Source organism: Tiliqua scincoides, chromosome 2, assembly GCF_035046505.1.
Source record: "Tiliqua scincoides isolate rTilSci1 chromosome 2, rTilSci1.hap2, whole genome shotgun sequence".
Lineage (NCBI taxonomy): Eukaryota > Metazoa > Chordata > Lepidosauria > Squamata > Scincidae > Tiliqua > Tiliqua scincoides.
Genome location: NC_089822.1, coordinates 240,025,851 through 240,047,521, shown reverse-complemented (window position 1 = coordinate 240,047,521; position 21,671 = coordinate 240,025,851). Strand labels below are relative to the sequence as shown.

Below are 21,671 nucleotides of genomic sequence, written 5' to 3'. Positions count from 1 at the left end.
GTGACGGTTACCACAGTAAGTGTTCCGGAGAGGTTGATGAGTATTGGTATTGTTGGCAACCTTCAGTCTCGAGAGACTATGGTATCGCGCTCTGAAAGGTGGTTTTGGAACATCGTCTAGTGTGGCTGAAAAGGCCAATTCGGGAATGACAATCCCTTCCACAACGGGAGCAAGTGCAGTCTGTCCCTGGTCTGTCTCCCTGGGTATGGGCCTTCCTTCTTTGCCTCTTAGCCTCAGACTGTTGGCCAAGTGTCTCTTCAAACTGGGAAAGGCCATGCTGCACAGCCTGCCTCCAAGTGGGCCGCTCAGAGGCCAGGGTTTCCCACTTGTTGAGGTCCACTCCTAAGGCCTTCAGATCCCTCTTGCAGATGTCCTTGTATCGCAGCTGTGGTCTACCTGTAGGGTGCTTTCCTTGCACAAGTTCTCCATAGAGGAGATCCTTTGGGATCCGCCCATCATCCATTCTCACGACATGACCGAGCCAACGCAGGCATCTCTGTTTCAGCAGTGCATACATGTTAGGGATTCCAGCACGTTCCAGGACTGTGTTGTTAGGAACTTTGTCCTGCCAGGTGATGCCGAGAATGCGTCGGAGGCAGCGCATGTGGAAAGCGTTCAGTTTCCTCTCCTGTTGTGAGCGAAGAGTCCATGACTCGCTGCAGTACAGAAGAGTACTCAGGGCGCAAGCTCTGTAGACCTGGATCTTAGTATGTTCCATCAGCTTCTTGTTGGACCAGACTCTCTTTGTGAGTCTGGAAAACGTGGTAGCTGCTTTACCGATGCGTTTGTTTAGTTCGGTATCGAGAGAAAGAGTGTCAGAGATCATTGAGCCAAGGTACACAAAGTCATGGACAACCTCCAGTTCATGCGCAGAGATTGTAATGCAGGGAGGTGAGTCCACATCCTGAACCATGACCTGTGTTTTCTTCAGGCTGATCGTCAGTCCAAAATCTTGGCAGGCCTTGCTAAAACAATCCATGAGCTGCTGGAGATCTTTGGCAGAGTGGGTAGTGACAGCTGCATCGTCGGCAAAGAGGAAGACACGCAGACATTTCAGCTGGACTTTGGACTTTGCTCTCAGTCTGGAGAGGTTGTAGAGCTTTCCGTCTGATCTGGTCTGGAGATAGATGCCTTCTGTTGCGGTTCCAAAGGCATGCTTCAGCAGGACAGCGAAGAAAATCCCAAACAAGGTTGGTGCAAGAACACAGCCCTGCTTCATGCTGCTTCGGATGTCAAAGGGGTCTGATGTGGAGCCATCGAAGACAACAGTGCCCTTCATGTCCTTGTGGAAGGATCGGATTGAGTACAGCCCCACCTTCCTCTCCAGCTTTGGTGGAATTGGGGAGGGAAAGGAATCATTCCTATGCTGCACAGCTCTAGGGAAGATCCCTGCTTCTCTCTCTAAAGCAGCAATTTTCAACAGGTGTGCCTTCTACTGAGGGTTTGCAATACTGCTCAGTAACCCTTTGTCATCCACCTCCAGAACAAGGTTTAGCCTCTCCCTCTAGCTCCTCAGGTTTGGGATGGATGTTTCCATTCTATACTAGGGGATATATTATCTCACCCAACTATCTTTATAAAGAGATGTCCTGAATTTCAACCTGAACATGAATGTGTGGTGTTGGAACTATGACTCTGAATAATTACAGGGTGTTGCCTGACATGGAGTAGTTGTGCCACATTTAAGTTGTTCGTTGCAATCAAAGGAAAGTTTATTGGAGTAAAAATGGATTTAATGTAGTTAAATGGCATTGCAAAGCATGGGTATCCAGCTAGTTAATATCTATGTTATCGATTTTATCAGCTAGTTAATATCTATTTTATTACCAACTGTTTCTTCCTAAAGTATCTAACTTACAATTCATTCAGCTTTTGGCAGAAGCTCCATCCAGCAGGGCTGATGCGGGATATGAAGTTGTGGCTGAGATGAAACTGCTGAAGAGATCCAAGTCCATACAGAGAGCCGCTATTCACTTCGGTGAGCATGTTGTGTTCCAGGTGCCTAAAGGGATGAGCAAGTTGTTTTTTTTTAAAATGGAATACTGTACACACAAGCTCATACCTCCACACTGATTTATAAAGCAAAACAACACAATAGCCACGCAACGCCTAATTTCTTAGGAAAACTAATTTTGCATAATTTCTTTGTCCCGATTTCCTCTACCTTCAGCTGTGCTACAGTAAGTAGCAGAACATGATGATCCCCCAGGCACCTGCAACATACAAGTCAGGAGAGAGGAGTGCCAGAAGGCTGCTTACATCCTACCAGCATGAAGGATACTATGAACCATCTTTTAACTTACAAGATTTGCATGTTAGCCAGACCCCAGAAGGCTCCATCAGTGAGCTTGCTGATGTTGTTGCGCTGCAGTTTCAGAACTTCCAAGCTATCCAGACCTTGAAATGTCAAACCTTCAATCAGGCGAATACGATTCCGGTTTAGCTCCCTAAAATGACAACAGTACCAAACCGTGTTAAAGCCCAGTCATGTCTCCTGCATTCAATGGCTTGGTCTCAAGTGATGGCAGTTCCTCAGTTACAGCACAGGCAGTTGTAACTGGTTTGATTTCAGCAAACCAAGGAAGAGATGAACTATTACTGGTTCACAACTAGATGAACTTCCTCCAGGTGTAAGAAACATGCAAGCTTTTAAAATACAAATGAGTTTCTACCTGATAAAGACTTTTGCAAAGCTTGCATTTGTGCAAAAACAGGATCAATACTACCTTCCCAATTTTACACATCAGTAGCATTTCAGTAGCATTTCAGCACCACTGAGGGATTTACTTACTGTCCCTAAAGCAAGAACAAGAAAATAGCAGTTCTGCCAATAGGAAGAAAGTTGATGTGCTGCTTTGTTTGTTCATTTTCACTGCATTTCAGAACCTTAGTTTCATCTAATGTTTCAAGTGTGAAAATATCCAAATATCAACACTAGAAACCCACGGTATCCTGCTGGTCAGTTCTCTGCAAATGATAGGAGGGAAAAATTCCACCAAAACTTATGCAGCTCTTAACACATACCGTTTCAAACATAGGCAACAAGAAGGAGACTAGTTAAACTATAGGCTTGGATCCAAAAAAGAAGAATAAAAAGGGAGCTATTAATTGGGCAATAGCTCAGAAGCCGATCACATGCTTTGTACACAGAAGGTCCCAGGTTCAATCTCTTGCATCTCCAGGTAGGGGAGAGAAAAATTCCTATCCTGGATCCTGGAAAGCCAGTGCTAATCAACATTGGCTATACTGCACTAGATGGACTCTGGATAAGGCAGCCTCCTCTGCTGCTGTTCACATGGTGTAACAACAAGCAGGTGCTACAGCGGTTCTCAGGCTTCTGCTTGTGCAAGAGGTATTTAACAAGCCAAAGAAACATATTTGGAATTCCTTCCCTTTGCTCACACAACAGTCTTGCATGAGGTGCAACTCAGCTCTTTGATGAGTGGAAGAGCAGCTTTGGCTCTCAACATATGATTGCAATTATAAGTTAAAACCTCTCTGAATGTCATTTCTGACTTTTGTATTAAATTCTCTTGACCACTGCAGAAATAATGTTCTTTACCTGTTAATTCAGTATGCCTAGAGTACTTGTAGCTAGGAAACCTTCCAGAGTATCACCCAGATTAAAAGCTGAGCTCTCTTTTCTAACATGTGAAACATGTTTACAGAAAAGAAAATGCCATGCAAGTGCCCAAGGAGTGACTTTTAAAACCCCTCATTCTCTTTTAAAACACTGCTTTGTAAAGTGTTCAGGACCTGCAATACAGGAAATACACATGTTCCATGTGGTACATGGCATAATTTAATTCGCTCTTTGAACAGGTGAATACAGTAAATAAAGTTTTCCTTCCACTGGGAAATAAGCAAAACCAGTTACACCAGGAGGAGAAGTCTTGACCAACATTCTGCTGTAAATGGGCTGTCAATCTAAAAGGGATTCCAAGCTTTGTTGTCACTTTTCACAGAAGCATCTGTCCTGATTTTTAATATCACTGCTTAAAATCATATGCCAGATCATGCCTGATTCAGCCTCTGAGTCAGGTTCCACACTCCACGGGAAGAGCCAGCAGCAAATGTAGATGCCAAAGGTCAGATTTCTGCACAAAAAGCACCTTCACTGATGCATGTTTATGATCAAATGCAGCCCACGCTATATTCTAGCTAAACAAACACCAACGTGTGAGCGAACTCATCAAAAGCACCATTTCTGACTATCCAAATGTCAATGGCACAATTTAACAGCCTTCCCTCGCTGTAGTTTTATTAGGACGTAAAGATGCATGTGTGGTCTTGACAACACGGTTCCAAAAAACTCTCTGACCTGCTTCATTTTCACTGCCTTCTTGTGAAACAAAGGGGGGAAGGGGAAAAAAATAAATGTCCAGCTGGCCTGAGAAGAAAAAAATCATACTATGTTTTTGAGACAAAACCTTTACACTGATTGGTATTAAAGCTCTTGTATTTTTGAGTCTTATTAAGAGTGTGATCTAATAAGTCAGTACTGTGTGGGACCGCAAGAAAAAAAAAGGACTCCTAATTTGTTTTATTAGGTGTCACCACAGGGGCATTAAAATATAGTTTATTCAGCATTTTATAGGCACAGGGCGAAGAAGGATTGCATTTGGTGAGCATGTCCTCAGGGAATGTTTGTCTCCATAAACTCTGGTTAGGCATAATTAAAGTGCACATGTCTACTCACAGTTGCGTTAGCCGGGCCAGCTTGAATGCCTTAACAGGAAGGTGGGTGATCCTGTTTTTACTCAGGCGCAGGGTCAGCAGGGATCGTGACAGGCTATCAAATGCCTTTGTCTCCAGGGTGCTGATTCGGTTGCTCCCCAGATAGCTGCAATATTTCAACACAGAACGTTTAAAGGACAAAGCTAAAGGTTTCTGTTGTTCACTCTTTATCAGAGTGGTTGGTGACATTAGACATGTCACCATTAAAAAATCAACCTGGTTTTCTTCAAGCAAGTGGAGGTCATTTTTGTCCATGGTCACTGCTTAGATGGCTGATGAGAAGAGATCCCATGAGATACCTCAGCACCTTCAGCTTCCCAGGGGAATCAACAGAGAAGCTATTTTCAACTGGTGTGCTGCAAAAAGCCCGCGGGTGTGCTACAGAAGTTTGGAGCACAGTTGTAAAACTCAGTGGCAGACCTGGGGTAGGGCAGGGGGGGCAAATGTCCCACGCGCTGTGCTTGCAACGCACTTGCTGCACCCCCGCTTCAGCTGCCTCCACCCACCGCGCAGTCCCACCTGCCCATCCGAGCCATTCTGTGGGCAGACAAAGCTCTATGCACCACCTGGCAGTGTTTGAGAAGCCTTCTTCCCTTGCTGTTTTAAACAATACTTCTGGTTTCATCAAGAAACAGGAAATATTGTTTAAAACAGTGGGAGAAGCCTCAGAAGGCTTCTCAACCACTGCTGAGTGCCATGCAAGGCTCCGTGAGTCTCGGTGAGTATCCTGGGGAGGGAGGCAGTGGCATGTCGGAGGAGGCAGCATGTCACAGATCTGCTCCGGGTCAGAATGAGGGCAGGTCCACTACTGGAAAAACTCTCCTGGTCTATGTGGCTCTATTTCTAGGTCAACTGTCTATAATAACAAATTGTCTGACCCTCTTCCCTGCTGGCAGAGGAAATGGGACAGACAATTCGTCACTACAGGCAGTTATCCTAGCCGCTGAACCTGGAAAAGTCTTCTGGAAGCTGGACGTGACATCACAAGAGGTGAAGACAATAGAGAAGACCATAGAAGTCAATATGCTGGGAAAAGGAAAACACTGAAAATAGCTGCAATAACCAATATATTCCCTGTCAGAACTGAAAAACACAGACCAAATCCACACCCATAGCAGAACAATACACATCATGGCCTGACAGACTGTCTCAATCAGACCAAATGGACCTGTATTGGAGTTTAACATTGGCTCACTAACTAAGAGCCAATGTGGTTCAGTGGTTAGTACACTAGACTAAGGCGAGAGATGTAGATTCAGATTCTCACTTAGCAATATAGTTTATTGTGTGACTTCGGGCCAGACATGGTTTCTCTGCCTAAACCTACCTCATTCAGTTATTCTGAGGCAAAAAGTAAGTTGACTGCCAGTCAATTTCTGGGCATAATTCAAGTTTTTGATTTACCTATAAAGTCCTACACAATTTAGTACCAAGATACCCAAAACGCCTACTTCTCTCTATATGAATATGCCCACTGCCTGAGCTGATCAAGAGAGGTCCTTTAACATGTCCTGTCACTCCTAAAGATAACATATGACATGGCTTTTTCTGTTGAACACAAGTTCTGATGGTTGAGTGTGCTCACAGGATTTGGCCATCAGCTGATTAACTGACCAAGATTTTTTTTTTCCAATTGAGTGACAATCTTATACAGGGTTGAAACATTAGGATTTTCATCAAATACAATAAAAAGCAAAACAAAAAAACAAAAACAGTGTGATTAAAAATCCAACACAAATATCTACACATAATTTTGCCACTTCCTTAGTTCTACATTTAGCTGTTCATGGGAGACTCATGGGGGTTTATCACATTTCATTCTCTCCCTCTGCTAACCTGACCTATTTGCTGTAGCAAGCTGGGCTGAGAGACTGCAGCAGTAGAGGTCTTCGGGGGTTTAAGACTCCCTGCCCTGGAGCTGCTGTGCTTGGTTTCCCCAACCCCATCAGCTGTCCATTGTAAACAGGCAGAAAAGAGCAGGGTGAAGAAAAGCACGGAGTTTTTTCAGCCCCTGTTATGAAGCAATGTGATCACTCAGAGAACGGGGTACTTGTGTGCATGCACACTGGCACAAAAGAGCAGCACTGTACTTCATCGATTTCAAATTCACAGCTGTAATCCATTTGTAAAACATTTTTGGGCTTAAAAATTATATTTTCCCCCAAAGAAATTCTAATAAACCCCTTTGCTGTAGAAATGAATACTTCTATAAGGTTTCGCAACAAAACAAAAACAAACTTACAGATCCTTTATGCGCAGCCCCATTGGGAAACAGCCACTTCGGATTTCTGTGATGCTATTTGAGCTCAGGTCCAATGTTTCCAGGGCAACATAGGGCTCTAACTGGCTGGCTTCAATGCTGTGGATCTTGTTGCGAGCCCTACAGTGAAGACGGAAGAAGAACATTATGTAATGCGCTCTTTTCTTGGGTGAAAATAATTAGGCACATGCAACAGATACAGTTTCTCATCACTTATCTGGCTCATTCAGTATTTCATGGAGTAGTGAGCGGGAGAACAAGACTATCACTCACTATTAATTGTCTATGGTTGAATGCTACCTCTGAAAACCAGAGGCAGAGGCGTGACAATAGGCAAGGGATAGAATGCTAATGCAAGGGAGTGGCACCAGGATGCAGATCTTTTGATACTCCCTGAGGCATCAGGTGGGCCACTGTGAGATGCAGGAAGCTGGACTAGATGGGTCCTTGACCCAGCAGGGCTCTTCTTATGTTCTCACAATATTCGTCTACATGTTCCACTTTGGGGTTGCTCAGAGTGCAGTCCTATGCATGTTTCCTCAGAAGCACTGTGTTGAATGAGGCTTACTCTCAGGAAGGTGTGTACAGGATGCAACCTTTGGTCACTGTGAGAAACAGGAAGATGGACTACATGGGACCAAGGGGGTTCTTATGTGCTTAATAATTAGAAATAAAAAAATAAGGCAAGATTTTTTATCAAACCAATATAGGCTGATGTAGACAAGCTTTCAAGGGGTAAGGGATGGAAAGATAACCTAAACATATCATTCTAAAATTGTGATACACTAGTTCTGGAAATACAAAATATAGAAATGGAAAACATGGCGAATTACTAATACACATTTTCTTAAATTCCTGCTGTATGAAACTACCATACATTCAAGTGGACATACCATACATTCCTGCTGTATGAAACTATCATACATTCAAGTGGAACAGCGAGCTATGGTTTGCCACTAAAATCAGAAGTGCAAAGGAGCAGGGAGATTAGGGACACAACATTCATTCATGTAAGAGCAAATCATGGCGGTGATTAGAGGCCCAAATTAGGTCTTAGAGGCTCCAAAAGTTCCAAGTTAGGACAGTTCTCTCCAGACGCCTGCGTTGGCTCGGTCATGTTGTGAGAATGGATGATGGCCGGATCCCAAAGGATCTCCTCTATGGAGAACTCGTGCAAGGAAAGCGCCCTACAGGTAGACCACAGCAGCGATACAAGGACATCTGCAAGAGGGATTTGAAGGCCTTAGGAGTGGACCTCAACAGGTGGGAAACCCTGGCCTCTGAGCGGCCCGCTTGGAGGCAGGCTGTGCAGCATGGCCTTTCCCAGTTTGAAGAGACACTTGGCCAACAGTCTGAGGCTAAGAGGCAAAGAAGGAAGGCCCATAGCCAGGGAGACAGACCAGGGACAGACTACACTTGCTCCCAGTGTGGAAGGGACTGTCACTCCTGAATTGGCCTTTTCAGCCACACTAGACACTGTTCCAGAACCACCATTTAGAGCGCGATACCATAGTCTTTTGAGACTGAAGGTTGCCAACATACATACTTTCTACTACCTCCTGTCTTCAGGTGTTCTTTCTTTGGCAAGTAGAGAAAATCACCAAACACTCCCCCTTTAAATACCACATATACTGCTCTGTTTATTTTTTTAAAAAAGAAAATCTGTATTATTCTTCTGTTTTGAAATGAGTAGAGCAGTGTTTCTCAAACTGTGGAATGGGACCCACTAGGCGGGTCACGAGAGTCAATTTCAGGTAGGTCCCCTTCATCCTTCATTTCAATGTGTATTTAATTTTTAATATATTAGACAGAATGCTACCATGTCACTGCATTTGGGGAGGGAAATGTTACAAATCTGTACTTTTAAACAGGTTACAATGTACGGTATATGATTTAAACAATGAGAGTCAATGGGGTTTAGTCCCGGGTAAGTGTGGATAGGATTGTAGCCTTTGGAATGTTTGGGGATTTTTTAAAAAATAGATCAGCAACTGCTTGGGAGGGTTCTTATTTATTTTAAATACATTTTTAAACTTATACTTATTGTAAGCTTTTAATTTACTTGATTGATTTGTCGTATGGGGGTGTAAAAAATGTTCTTGCTTGATTATGGAACTTCTGGTCATGACATAACTTCTGGTGGGTCCTGACAGATTGGCATTCTAAAAAGTGAGTCCGGGTGCTAGAAGTTTGAGAACCAGTGGAGTAGAGAATGCCTGATCTAGCATAGGGAGTGCTGTCTGATGTTCAGAAGAATACATGCACATGCCATTTTCAAACGAACAGTTCCCCTGTAGTCCTTTCAACAAACGTAGGGTAGGATCTCAATTGGCTGACTAGTTTCCGAAACATTATAAGAACTGGTGCTTCTATTGCCACAATATAAACTGGTTGGCAACCTTCAGTCTCGAAAGACAATGGTATAAGCCTACAGCACCCGGTATTCCCAAGCGGTCTCCCATCCAAGTACTAACCAGGCCTGCCCTGCTTAGCTTCCGATATCAGATGAGATCAGGCATGTGCAGGGTAACAGTTGCTGCTACAATATAAACTGCATGAGTGGCATTCTAGAGGTTTGCCAATGTATCCCCTACCTGGAACATGAGCGCTCTGCTCCCAAGTTACTGCAGACTGAATGCAAAGGCCTTTATGCCCATGGTTTACAAGTAAAACACACACATTATGGTTCCAAAACATATTATTTTCTGGCCCTCTTCCAATGCTCAAGATGTTGCCCAGAAAAGGTCTAAGATCACTCGGAAGAAAACTGCATTAGAACCTTTGTGATTATTGTTTGAAAGGAAGGAGGCATTATTGCTTGCAATTTAAGTGAGCATTTAATAAAGAAGGTAAGAAATGGGTGCCTGAGCACTGGGGTGGGGTGAGAAATGATCGATTAAAACAGGTGCTGCCACTTCAAAAGATCACGTTTTTTCTGGCAACATGGGAGCATGCTTTAGAAGGTAAGGTTACACCATAATCCCAGCAGGCAGGTCAGAGTTAAATAGCTTAGTGAATATATTTATTGATAAGCCTTTTCGGTGGCCTTTTTCAGAAGCAGAAGTTGGGGGGGGGGCAGTCTCTCCTTCAGATGCTCAAGAGATGGTGTTTTCTCTCCACATTAGAAGTGCAGTTATTTTTGGTTTACCACTAGCAGAATGGGCAGGCAGAGAGAAATTGCATGGTTGGCCTTCATCTGCTATCAGCTTACACTATGTGGCCAGGATTTGTTAATTGATGGGGGGGGGGGGAAGAGAGAGAGATCTTAATACAAGAAAACTCTATTAAGACACCACCTGCTGTAAGCATCAAAACCAAAACTGAACTTCAAACAAGAGGGGAGCTCTGAAAGTCCCTTTGCATTCTATTAATATTCAAATACATCCATCCATGTGCAAGGAGGGGAACAATTAAACCACCTAAAAATGACTGCTACCAAAGGACATGCAAGGTCATAAACGAATGCTAGGCCACGACTAGAGAGCAAGATCAAAAACAGAAGCTACATGAGATGAATCAACTTCTGCCACAAGGAATAGCCCTCCTGGTTTTCCATCTTTGGAAGCAGCCACATCTAACTAGCCAAAGCCAGTTTCATCATCTGCTTGGCTTTTCACGAAAAGAGAGGTTTTGAATTAAAAGAGGGATAAAAAAGGCCAATTCTATGCTTGGGATAATTAGAAAAGGTATTGAGAACAAAACGGCTAATATTATAATGCCATTGTACAAATCGATGGTAAGGCCACACCTGGAGTACTGTGTCCAGTTCTGGTTGCCACATCTCAAAAAAGACATAGTGGAAATGGAAAAGGTGCAAAAGAGAGCGACTAAGATGATTACTGGGCTGGGGCACCTTCCTTATGAGGAAAGGCTGCATTTGGGCCTCTTCAGCCTAGAAAAGAGACGCCTGAGGGGTCACATGATTGAGACATACAAAATTATGCAGGGGATGGACAGAGTGGATAGAGGGATGCTCTTTACACTCTCACATAACACCAGAACCAGGGGACATCCACTAAAATTGAGTGTTGGGAGAGTTAGAACAGACAAAAGAAAATATTTCTTTACTCAGTGTGTGGTTGGTCTGTGGAACTCCTTGCCACAGGATGTGGTGACGGCATCTGGCCTGGACGACTTTAAAAGGGGATTGGACAAGTTTCTGGAGGAAAAATCCATTACAGGTTACAAGCCATGATGTGCATGTGCAACCTCCTGATTTTAGAAATGGGCTATGTCAGAATGCTAGAAGCAAGGGAGGGCACCAGGATGAGGTCTCTTGTTATCTGGTGTGCTCCCTGGGGCATTTGGTGGGCCGCTGTGAGATACAGGAAGCTGGACTAGATGGACCTATGGCCTGATCCAGTGGGGCTGTTCTTATGTGTTCTCTTGAGTCCAAATATGAGTCAGATTCCAGCACACTGTCATATTTACAGTTGCACCTCGGCATCCACAGGGCTTCCATTCTCGGAATCCCCCATGGATGCCAAAACCTGTGGATTATCTAACCCATGGGTCAGGGCACAATAAACCCTCTGAACACGACCAGAGCTATGCTGGTAAGGAGGAGGGGCCTGTATACAATACACTGAGCCTCCACGACCTTCCACAGATACCAAATTCCATGGATAATTAAATCCACAGTTGGGCTTCAGAAGGCCTCCAGACATCTCCAGTGCAAAACTAGCAAAATCAAGTATCAAGAATTTTATACAGGAAGATTTCTGGTTTTTGTTTTTTTGTTTTTACCTTTACCCTGGGGCAGGGGAATCTTGCCTAAAACATAAATTAGCAGACTAAAGATGGAGAAAAAATATTTTAGAAATAAAAAACAAGTAAATGCTGACAGATGTCAAAAACATTTAAGTTCCTAACCTAAGAAATTTCACTGATTTTTAACAGTTCTAAGTATCAAACTGCAAACCGCAATGGTGATAAGCATGTTCTTCAGTCAGGAAGCAAGAATCCCTAGAAGTAGCCCCCAGCTTTCTCAGAGACTACTGAATCACTAGCTCCCAAGGGAATGCTTGGCTAATTCTAAGGCTTATTATAGACACTATTTATTCAGGTGGAGTTCAAATGCACAAGAGCAGACCAAGGGTGAGATATGCACCCCTGCCCTGCTTGAGACAACCACTGTGAAACTCAACCTAAACTTCATACACCAACTTCTTAATCACAGCACTGGCCCTGGAGCAAAATGAGAGATATACATACTTTCAAACAAAAAAAGGAGAGCTTCTACTGTCACCTCTTTGTCTTAAGAACATAAGAACATAAGAACAGCCCCACTGGATCAGGCCATAGGCCCATCTAGTCCAGCTTCCTGTATCTCACAGCGACCCACCAAATGCCCCAGGGAGCACACCAGATAACAAGAGACCTCGTCCTGGTGCTCTCCCCTACATCTGGCATTCTGACTTAACCCATTCCTAAAATCAGGAAGTTGCACATACACATCATGGCTTGTACCCCATAATGGATTTTTCCTCCAGAAACTCGTCCAATCCCCTTTTAAAGGCGTCTAGGCTAGACGCCAGCACCACATCCTGTGGCAAGGAGTTCCACAGACTGACCACACACTGAGTAAAGAAATATTTTCTTTTGTCTGTCCTAACCCGCCCAACACTCAATTTTAGTGGATGTCCCCTGGTTCTGGTATTATGTGAGAGTGTAAAGAGCATCTCCCTATCCACTCTGTCCATCCCCTGCATAATTTTGTATGTCTCAATCATGTCCCCCCTCAAGCGTCTCTTTTCTAGGCTGAAGAGGCCCAAACGCCATAGCCTTTCCTCATAAGGAAGGTGCCCCAGCCCCGTAATCAGCTTAGTCGCTCTCTTTTGCACCTTTTCCATTTCCATTTAAAGCCTTTTCCATTTAAAGCCTTTTCCATTTCCATAGCCATTTAAAGGCTACCACATCTTTAAAGAATGAAGGGAAATGAAAAATCCAACAGTACTAGCTGAACCGGTGCAGAACCGGTTAGAAGTTCCACCTCTAGTATATTAATTTATGTAAATTTATTCAAATTTTAAATGTAAATTAATTCTTTTTTCCCTGGCCCCCAACACAGTGTCAGAGAGATGATGTGGCCCTCCTGCTAAAAGCTTTGGACACCCCTGGTCTAGAACCTGAGTTCACTGAGCATGTAAAAACTGAATCACAGCCTTTAAATTTACTCACAATAACTATGGATGGGGGAGGGTTTAATTATTCATATTTTACAAATCAGGACACGAGGACATAATTAATGGTCCTGAGCAAGGGCTACTGAGGCAGAGGATAGACTCGAATTCGAATTCCGAAAACCTTTATTGGCATACGATAGACTCGAACTCAGTGCATTCAAACCGTTCCTTTCATTTAAAAACTTTTGTATCAAGTCTTTCCCCTTGTTCCCAAGGTGGCCAACATCAAACAACTGAAAACATTAAATTTAAAAAACAAAACAAAAAAACAAAAAAACAGCATAAAAAACTACTACAAAATAAGCAGCAGAACACACACAAATCTCAGCAAACAGGGGAGACTAAAGTAAACCAGCAAGATGAAATAAAAATTTCTTTACCCTCTCCCACACGCACACACACGCACACACACACACAGGAAGGCCCACAGTAAGGGTGCACTTCTTAATTCCAAAAGGAAGGAAGTTCTATAGCTGTGGAATGAACCATTAACTATTCACTACAGTAGTCAAGATGCCCCACAGAATGTGAAATATAGACAGATTGTAGAAAACAAAAAAAGGTAGATCACTCCAAAGGAAAAAAAGATTGCTTGATTAAAAGGAAACCTCGTATTAGTCAAGCTATCCTTCCCACATAACTGCATTAAAATTACTTGGCATCCATTATACATTGTGCGTTTGTAGTATTTCCCCTCTTGGTTATGACGAGAGTAAACAAGAATTCATTTTTTTTTTCTAGCTAGCTCCATCTCACTCAGCCCCATGAGGGAACTCCTCCGTATTTACTGCAGTGCACATGGGGGCATATGCTCATCGATTACCTCACTTCTGAGTTACATCACCTTAGCCTTTGCCACAAGCCAAACTGCTACACAGGAAGCCTCAGGTGTCCTTCTCAGAGGCCTGCAACCCACATGTTTTTGCAGTCACTGCAAGCCAACAGCATAGAAGTCTACACTAATTCCATTCACATTCCCACGAGGTTGCCTGATCACCTGATCAATATGAAAACCATACAGTTTTTACAGCTGCTCGGGGCTCTTATTTTTATTTTGTAAAATTTTTCATTGCTCCTGTGCTGTATATTACTAGGGGCTAGTGCAGGCATACTAAGGAGAAGAACATAAAATCGGGCAATTTTGCTTGCCCTGCCCCTCTGTCCTACAACTTTGCTCCACCTTTTCCTACTCTAGTTTGCCATCTCATGTGATTTCTGACAACTCTGAAAAGGAGGACCCTAAAACTGCTATTCAGAACCCTGGCCAGTCATCTACAAAGCCACAGTTCTACATTATGCCTCCATCAAGCTTAAGTGTACCTTCTTTGATGTAAAAGTGCGGGAGGGATAACTTAAGGAAACCTGCATAAATGTGCCTTAAAATCACCTGTTTGAAATTAGCCCCCCCCCCCCCCAAGGTTACATTTTGTTAAAAATCGGGGATGGAAAGTTAGGACTTACATATGTCTGGGAATAAACAAAGTGTAGAAATAAGTTATCTGGCAGCCTCAAAGTAAAACTAGGATCTGTTTTTAAAGAGAACGATTCAATTTTTTTAAAAAAATGCTACATACCCTCCACATAGTTCCTAAGAACAAAGCAGAAAATGTAGGTTACACAGAAAACTGCCCTAATACCGAATGACAACTGGGCTTTCTAACGCAGTCCTGTCAAAACCGATTGGAAGAGTTTAACCAGCATTTCATACAAGAGTCTACCCTCGTGCTATCCTGAAATTTTAGAAACTGAAGCTGGACCCTTCCATATGGAAGCTTGGCCAGGTCAGGCACTGGCCAAGGAATCAGGCCCAATAAAGGGCTCAGTTGGACAGGACTTGCACTGAACTCTCAGTATCGGAAGCAGTAGTGTTCAGTATATTGGAGGGCGGGAAGAGGTGTTATGGGCCCTCCAGTGCAGAGCTTTGCCTCAGGGTTCCCCAGTATCATGACACCAGCATTGCACATAAAACACATGCTCTACCACTGAGCTACAGTCCCTTCCAACTTTTCTAAGCTCAATGTCTTACCCTGAAATTAAAAATGCAGTATCAGTGAGCTGAATTCAATCAAATTCATTACCAGTTGTGCTCCTCAAACTAACATCTAACTGAAGGTAACTGCTATTCTAGGGGAAGGAGGGACACACTTGACTTTTCCCTTACAACGGAAACATGAAATGCATTATTTTCAGAGCTGAAAATCTGTGCCATGTTGTTTTGGAAGGACTTAGTAGAGCCTAAAATCTCCAGGGAATGCCTAACAAGCCGGAATTCAAGAAAAGGGGCCTGAAGACTGGCTTCTCTGAGCAGACTGCTGAAGAAGTCAACTTTCAATTCTGAGCAAGAAACATTTTTTTCTCACTGTTGGGGTCTTTGGGGTGCTGGGGAGCTGCATATATACATCTCTGATCAAAAAACTGTGGACATTTGAATGCATGTAAAACTTTTAACAACTTATGGGTTCAATAAAAATACAGGTTGAGTCTCATATTCGCAAGGGTTCCGTTCCCAGAACTCACATTGTTATATATTGGGTCCATGCGAATAAAGGAAGGCATAGTGATAGCAGCTCAGTACATTTATTCCATCTTCAGAACAGAACCTAGCAAAATACAAGGCAAACCCCTGGCTTTTTATAGCCTTTAACTCCGCCCAGACTTTCCGTGATTGGTGCAATTGAAACCTTAACTAGAGGGCCAATCGGATGGTAGATTTCAATCCATCACCCGATTGGCCAGAACTTACATTAACTAGAGGGCCAATCGGATGGTAGGGTTTTGATTCATCACCCGGTTGGCCAGAACTTACATTAACTAGAGGGCCAATCGGATGGTAGGGTTTTGATCCATCACCCAATTGACCAGAACTTACATTAACTAGAGGGCCAATCGGATGGTAGGGTTTTGATCCATCACCCGATTGGCCAGAACTTACAATAACTAGAGGGCCAATCGGATGGTAGGGTTTTGATCCATCACCCGATTGGCCAGCCATAAGTCTGGGCCGATCAGTTATGCAGGATTTCGATCCTGCATAACTTACATATATAATACCCATGGATGGCAAAAATCATATTAAAGCAAATTCATTTAAAAAACAATGACCCTTTACTAGGCAATTTAAAAACAGCCTTGCTGACCTTTGTGATTCAAGTCAGAATCATTAGGCAGACAATCCATCAACCAGTCTCTCTCCAGGCACTCAGAAAGGCTTCACTCCAAGCCAGCAACAACTCCCTTCACCAATGCAAAGTGATTATCTTCCTTTCATGTGTTCAGGAGGAATGGAGGGGTCGCTGCCTTGGAGTGAAGCTGAAGCTGCCTGGAGACAGAAAGATTGATGGATTGTCAGGTTGCTCTCTCTAAGGAGGCTATTGTTAAACAACTGTTTTCCTTTAATTTAAAGGGCCCTTCTCATCAGATTGAGATAGAAAAATCCGTGGACAATTAGGTTATACCTGTAATCGCTTGCGTGACTGTCTCTCTATAAAAATAAGAAAAGCAGTTTTTTAAACTGTGATTTTAAAGTGATGCATTTTTCCCCTTCTCCAGGGATCAGCACATTCCTTCTCATTTGCAATGGCTATTTGTGTTGAGTCAAATCTGTTGTATAAAAAAATCCATGTATAACAAGGTTGGACCTGTATATTGTTTGCCCAATTTTATTTCAAAGTCACAAAGTCCAAAAAACAGTTAATTTTGTGTCACAATGTTTTTAGCGCTTGTTGCTATTAAGTGCTTAAAACTTTTTGGTGGGCAAATAAACAGGATTAAACTTTTGAAAATTCAGGGCAGAAACTACCACTTAAAATCACAACTATTACTATTGTTTGTTATAAAAGTAAATGAAAGCTTGCATTTTGAGGATTCCATGATAGCTACCTGATTCAACATTATATGACATCATGTAACATCATAATTTGCTATAAATATTCGGGGTCAGTGACAAAGTGATGGGAAATATTTTGCTGAGTCATTACATTCAATGGAGCGGCCTTGCACAAGTCACTACCTCTAAGTTTAAAGACACTTCACAGGTTGTTGCAGGGATAAAATGATAAGGAAGGAGCCTGTAAGCTTATTGGTTTACAAGATTGCACACAACTGCCAACCTTTAAAGAGACTGATTGAATCAGCGAAAATGAACAGCTATCAATCTTCCAGGTTGTCTAAAGAATTGCCTTAACTGTCAATTAAGACAAAATGGTCTTAGCACTACCACACATATGACAAACTACAGCAAAGGAAAAAGACTTTAAAATGTCAGAATGTCACTGGCAAAAGCCAGGAGCAGAACTGAGAAAGAACACACCACTGGAAAGATTTAGTGCAGAGTTTAAATGGATGTTTAAACCTTTAAAGTTCTCTTGAAATACTTGTGGTGAAATAGTAAGATTGTGTAAAGTAAGTTCTATAATTTGGTATACAGTTATAAGCTATAACTCTGTATACCGAAGTATGTATAGAATTTGCTTTATACATTCATACTATTTCACCAGAAGTACTTCAAGTCGCCCGTCTCTCCATTCCCCCTCACACACACGTCCCACTTTATTTCCAATAATTACCTCCTACATTTCTAGAATAGAATCCCCGCCCCCCAAAAATTCAAGAGATCTTGACCTTTGATCCTTAGTTTTACCATTGCACATACAGATTTCTACAAAAAATTCAGTTTTCAAATTCAGTCTGACTAAAGAAATTCCTTGGTGGTCTATCTGGACTTCATTTATCACCCACACTGCATTTACACAATTACATTTTCAGAAATGAGATAATGTTTAGCAGTTAAAGAGCAGTTAATGTTCTAAGGCTTTAGAACAGAGAACTTGTGTGAAAAATGTGCCCTAGGACCTAGTGCAGGGGCCTCCAAAGTATGGCCTGTGGTTCATCAAGAAAAGCCTCTCCAGGGCAGTGTGGTGGTGGCAAAGCTTTATTGTTCCACCCTGTCACAAGCCGTCATTGTGCCTGATGTTTGTAGACACTTGTGCCGGCAGTAAAAGTGGCTGCACAATTGCCCCAGAAGGCTCTGCACACCTATTTCCTAGGGGTACAGGCTCCCTAGCACAAGTTTCTACAGAGATGGGGTGCGATGACAGGAGGTTGTGGGGCTGAATGGTAAGGAGACTAAACTGCTCTTCTGAAGGTCTCTAGCACACCCCTTACAGTTAATATAAGAATGGCAAGTCAACAAGAGTAAAAAATCCTGTAACTCGGGTGAACATTCACAATTACAGCGCATTCAGGAGTTCACAGGCAAGTCCCCAATCTATAGCACCACTGCTCCTCTCCCCCTAGGGACAGCATTGTCTGAAGAGGTAAACGTTGTCCCCAGTGGAGAGACTGTCTCCATGATTTAGAATGCTGGCATTCCAATGTTCTAAATTGTGGGGAAGATTTCAGCCCAAGGCAGCATTTGACTCGTCGCTGCCTCTGTGGCCTGGAGCTTGCCAGCACACTCATGGACTCTCACTATTTGTATTCTCCACAGTTATAGAAAATGCAAACAGGGTGATAGAACGGAATGAGAATTAATGCCCTGGCCTCACAAAATTGGCCCTTTCTCGCAGTCCACCAGATTGTATTGATATAGGTTAGGAAAAATGCAGCAGAAATTGTTTCAAAGATACAAGCGCAATTGTTCCACTACACTTGGAAAGAGAGAGATCAAGCTGAAGTACCGTACCACATGTCAAGTTTCATCATGCCAGTAGAGGTGCCAAAGAAAAAATGGCCTGCCTACTCCTGTCCTTTGAGCATCTGTTTGAAATGCAGGATGTGGCAGAAGCTGTTCATGGCACCGAGATAAGCAAGGTTCAGCCAATGGCTGCAGAACAAACTGGCAGAGTAATACCTACAGGGACCTGTTCAGATGCTGGCAACCCTGAATAGGTTGTCACATCCTCTTGCTCTAAAAGTGACTGTGCATGTATGTGCGCTCCCCCTTTCTTTCCTAGCTGTGAAGGGATACTGACAGGAGACAGATAATGAACATGCATCCAGCCATGAAAAGAGTGGTCGACTGGGAGAAGGAGAATGGAAGCATGAAGGTGGTGTGTGTTTCGGGATTGGATAAAATCTGGTGTACTTAAGCAGGGAAGATCAAGTGCGGCTCTCATCTCTAGGATACCACTTTTGAGCTGTGCTCGAGTGCAGGCTTGCATTTTTCTCCTTTAGCTGCAACCGTATGGACTAGGAGAAACTTCTAAAAAGGCAGCCATTCACAGGCAAAACCTCCAGGGATTTAATTAAGTGTCTTAAGATCCAATCCTATCCAATTTTCCGGTTCGAGTGCAGTCGTCCAACGGGGCATGCACTGCCTCCTGTGGTGGGGAGGTAGTTATAGAGGCCTCCTCAAGATAAAAAAATGTTTGTTCCCTTACCTCGGGGCTGCATTGTGGCTGCACCGGTGCTGGAAAGTTGGATAGGATTGGCCCTTAACCACTCAATCACAATTCCTCTAAGCAAGTTGGAGTTTGTTTGTTTTTTTTTGGGGGGGGGGAGGAGGACAAGGCACTGACCGTAAGTAAAAAACTAAAACAAAACGAATCTACTAATGGTAAGGAGGCATCTTCTGCATCACTGTTCAGAACTCCAAAGTAAGTTTGCAGAAGGCTGTTTCTGTTTCTGGCTCCTATAAAAGGGATTGTTTTATGAGCTTGTAACAAAAACCCACGACAACTTCTATGCACCACTTTGAGTTTTTCCTTATATATCAAAAAGCAAGCCAAATACAGTACATGTCATTGTGCTGGAATCTAAAGCTCTTTCCAAAGTAGGAACTCTGCAAGCTCGAGGAACAATTATGCACTACTCAGTTTAACAGGATATTGGCTCTTCTTTCTTGGATTGCTGCTGACAGAGATTTTATTACATAATCAGCCATGTGTACTCTATCCGAGTCTTAAATTTGGACTAGGGCAGGGAGGGTGAAATGCCACACAGTGAAAAATCCAACGTATTTGTGGGACTTTATTTATTTATTGCTTGGCAGTGCAGAGGAAAGATATACAAATGAACAGGCATTTCTGAAGCCACAAGCCAAGCCTACATTAAATAGTACAGTACCTTGATATCTGCTCTCAACACAAGTACATTTATCAACACACAATTTATATTACTGAAAAATCACAGGGTAAGGGGTCAGCAGACCCCTTAATCTATAATTAAATAGATTTAACTAAATAATCTATAACTAAATAGATTACAATGAAAGCTCTGAATCAGTTTACTTCTGACACCTCATCAGATCAGATGCAGGGCTATTACATAATAGAACGACAGACTTGTAACACTGCACCAGATGTTAAATGTCTTGTTAAAGCTGCAGTTCTCAAACTCGCAAGGAGTTTGAGGACCGCAGTAAGTCCTTGCAGGGGAGGGGCAGAGGGAAGGCAGCAATGTGATCCCCAGGATCACATTGCTAAGGGGGCTGCAGGGACTGGCATGTACTCATCAGTCCCTACAGCAGCCTCCCTGGAGTGTAGGGAGCCCTGCACGAACATCTGCAGGGCTCCCTGAGGCTTAAAAAGTGAAAGCACAGCGATCGCACTCCACTTCCAGTTTTGCAGAGGCAGAGCATGATCGCTGCGCTTTCACTTTGTAAGCTTCAGGGAGCCCTGCAGATGCTCACGCAGGGCTCCCTGCACCCCAGGGAATAATAATAATAATAATAATAATAATAATAATAATAATAATATATACAGTATTTATATAACGCCTTTCTTGGTCTTTATTCAAGACTTTATTCAAGGCGGTTTACACAGGCAGGCTTATTAAATCCACGCAGGGATTTTTACAAATTGAAAGAAGGTTCTCTCTTTCAAGAACCACCACATTCAAGATGATACATTCCGATCTGGTTTAACATTCTGGCCTCCATCCTCCCACGCTCCAAGCAGATGGAACAGCTCAGCTGCAGCTTGCCAGCTGCTTCAAGGTCGCACGGTGCCGGTGGCCTCAAACTGGCGACCTTGTGGATGTTAATCTTCAGGCAAATGGAGGCTCTACCCTCTAGACCAGACCTCCTGCCCATAATAATACCTGTAATAATACAGGTATTTATATACCGCCATTCTTGGTCTTTATTCAAGACTTTATTCAAGGCGGTTTACATAGGCAGGCTTATTTAAATCCCCGTAGGGGATTCATGTTCCCTTGTTCAGGGAACATGCCGTAGAGGCAGTTCATGGCTGAACACGATCACATTCTGGCAACTCCTGCGACGCCGCTGGAACCAACCGTATTGGCTTCTGCCTTTCCATTGGACCATTTCAGTGACGTGGAGAGGGGGGATTTGCTGCATGGGTAACAGCCTATCCTCCATACCTACTTTACCCAGGCTTCGCGTACTGGAGAGGCCTGTTCAGAGCGCGATACCATAGTCTTCCGAGACTAAAGGATGCCAACAACAGGGATTTTTACAATTGAAAGAAGGCTCTATCTTTCAAGAGCCACAACAATTCAGATGTTTCTTTCTGATCTGGCTTCAC

At 43.1% G+C, this 21,671-nt stretch overlaps 1 protein-coding gene across 1 annotated transcript in view; it reads right to left on the bottom strand.

Annotated features, from left to right (window-relative positions):
• The window catches only part of LRIG1 (leucine rich repeats and immunoglobulin like domains 1), a 150,733-nt gene that overhangs the window by 36,214 nt on the left and 92,848 nt on the right, over positions 1-21,671 (bottom strand). The window contains exons 4-7 of the mRNA XM_066617267.1: positions 6,980-7,117; positions 4,700-4,843; positions 2,304-2,447; positions 1,859-2,002 (exon numbers count right to left, since the gene is read on the bottom strand). Coding sequence (XP_066473364.1) covers positions 1,859-2,002; positions 2,304-2,447; positions 4,700-4,843; positions 6,980-7,117 — 570 coding nt within the window. The remainder of the gene's footprint in view (positions 1-1,858; positions 2,003-2,303; positions 2,448-4,699; positions 4,844-6,979; positions 7,118-21,671) is intronic.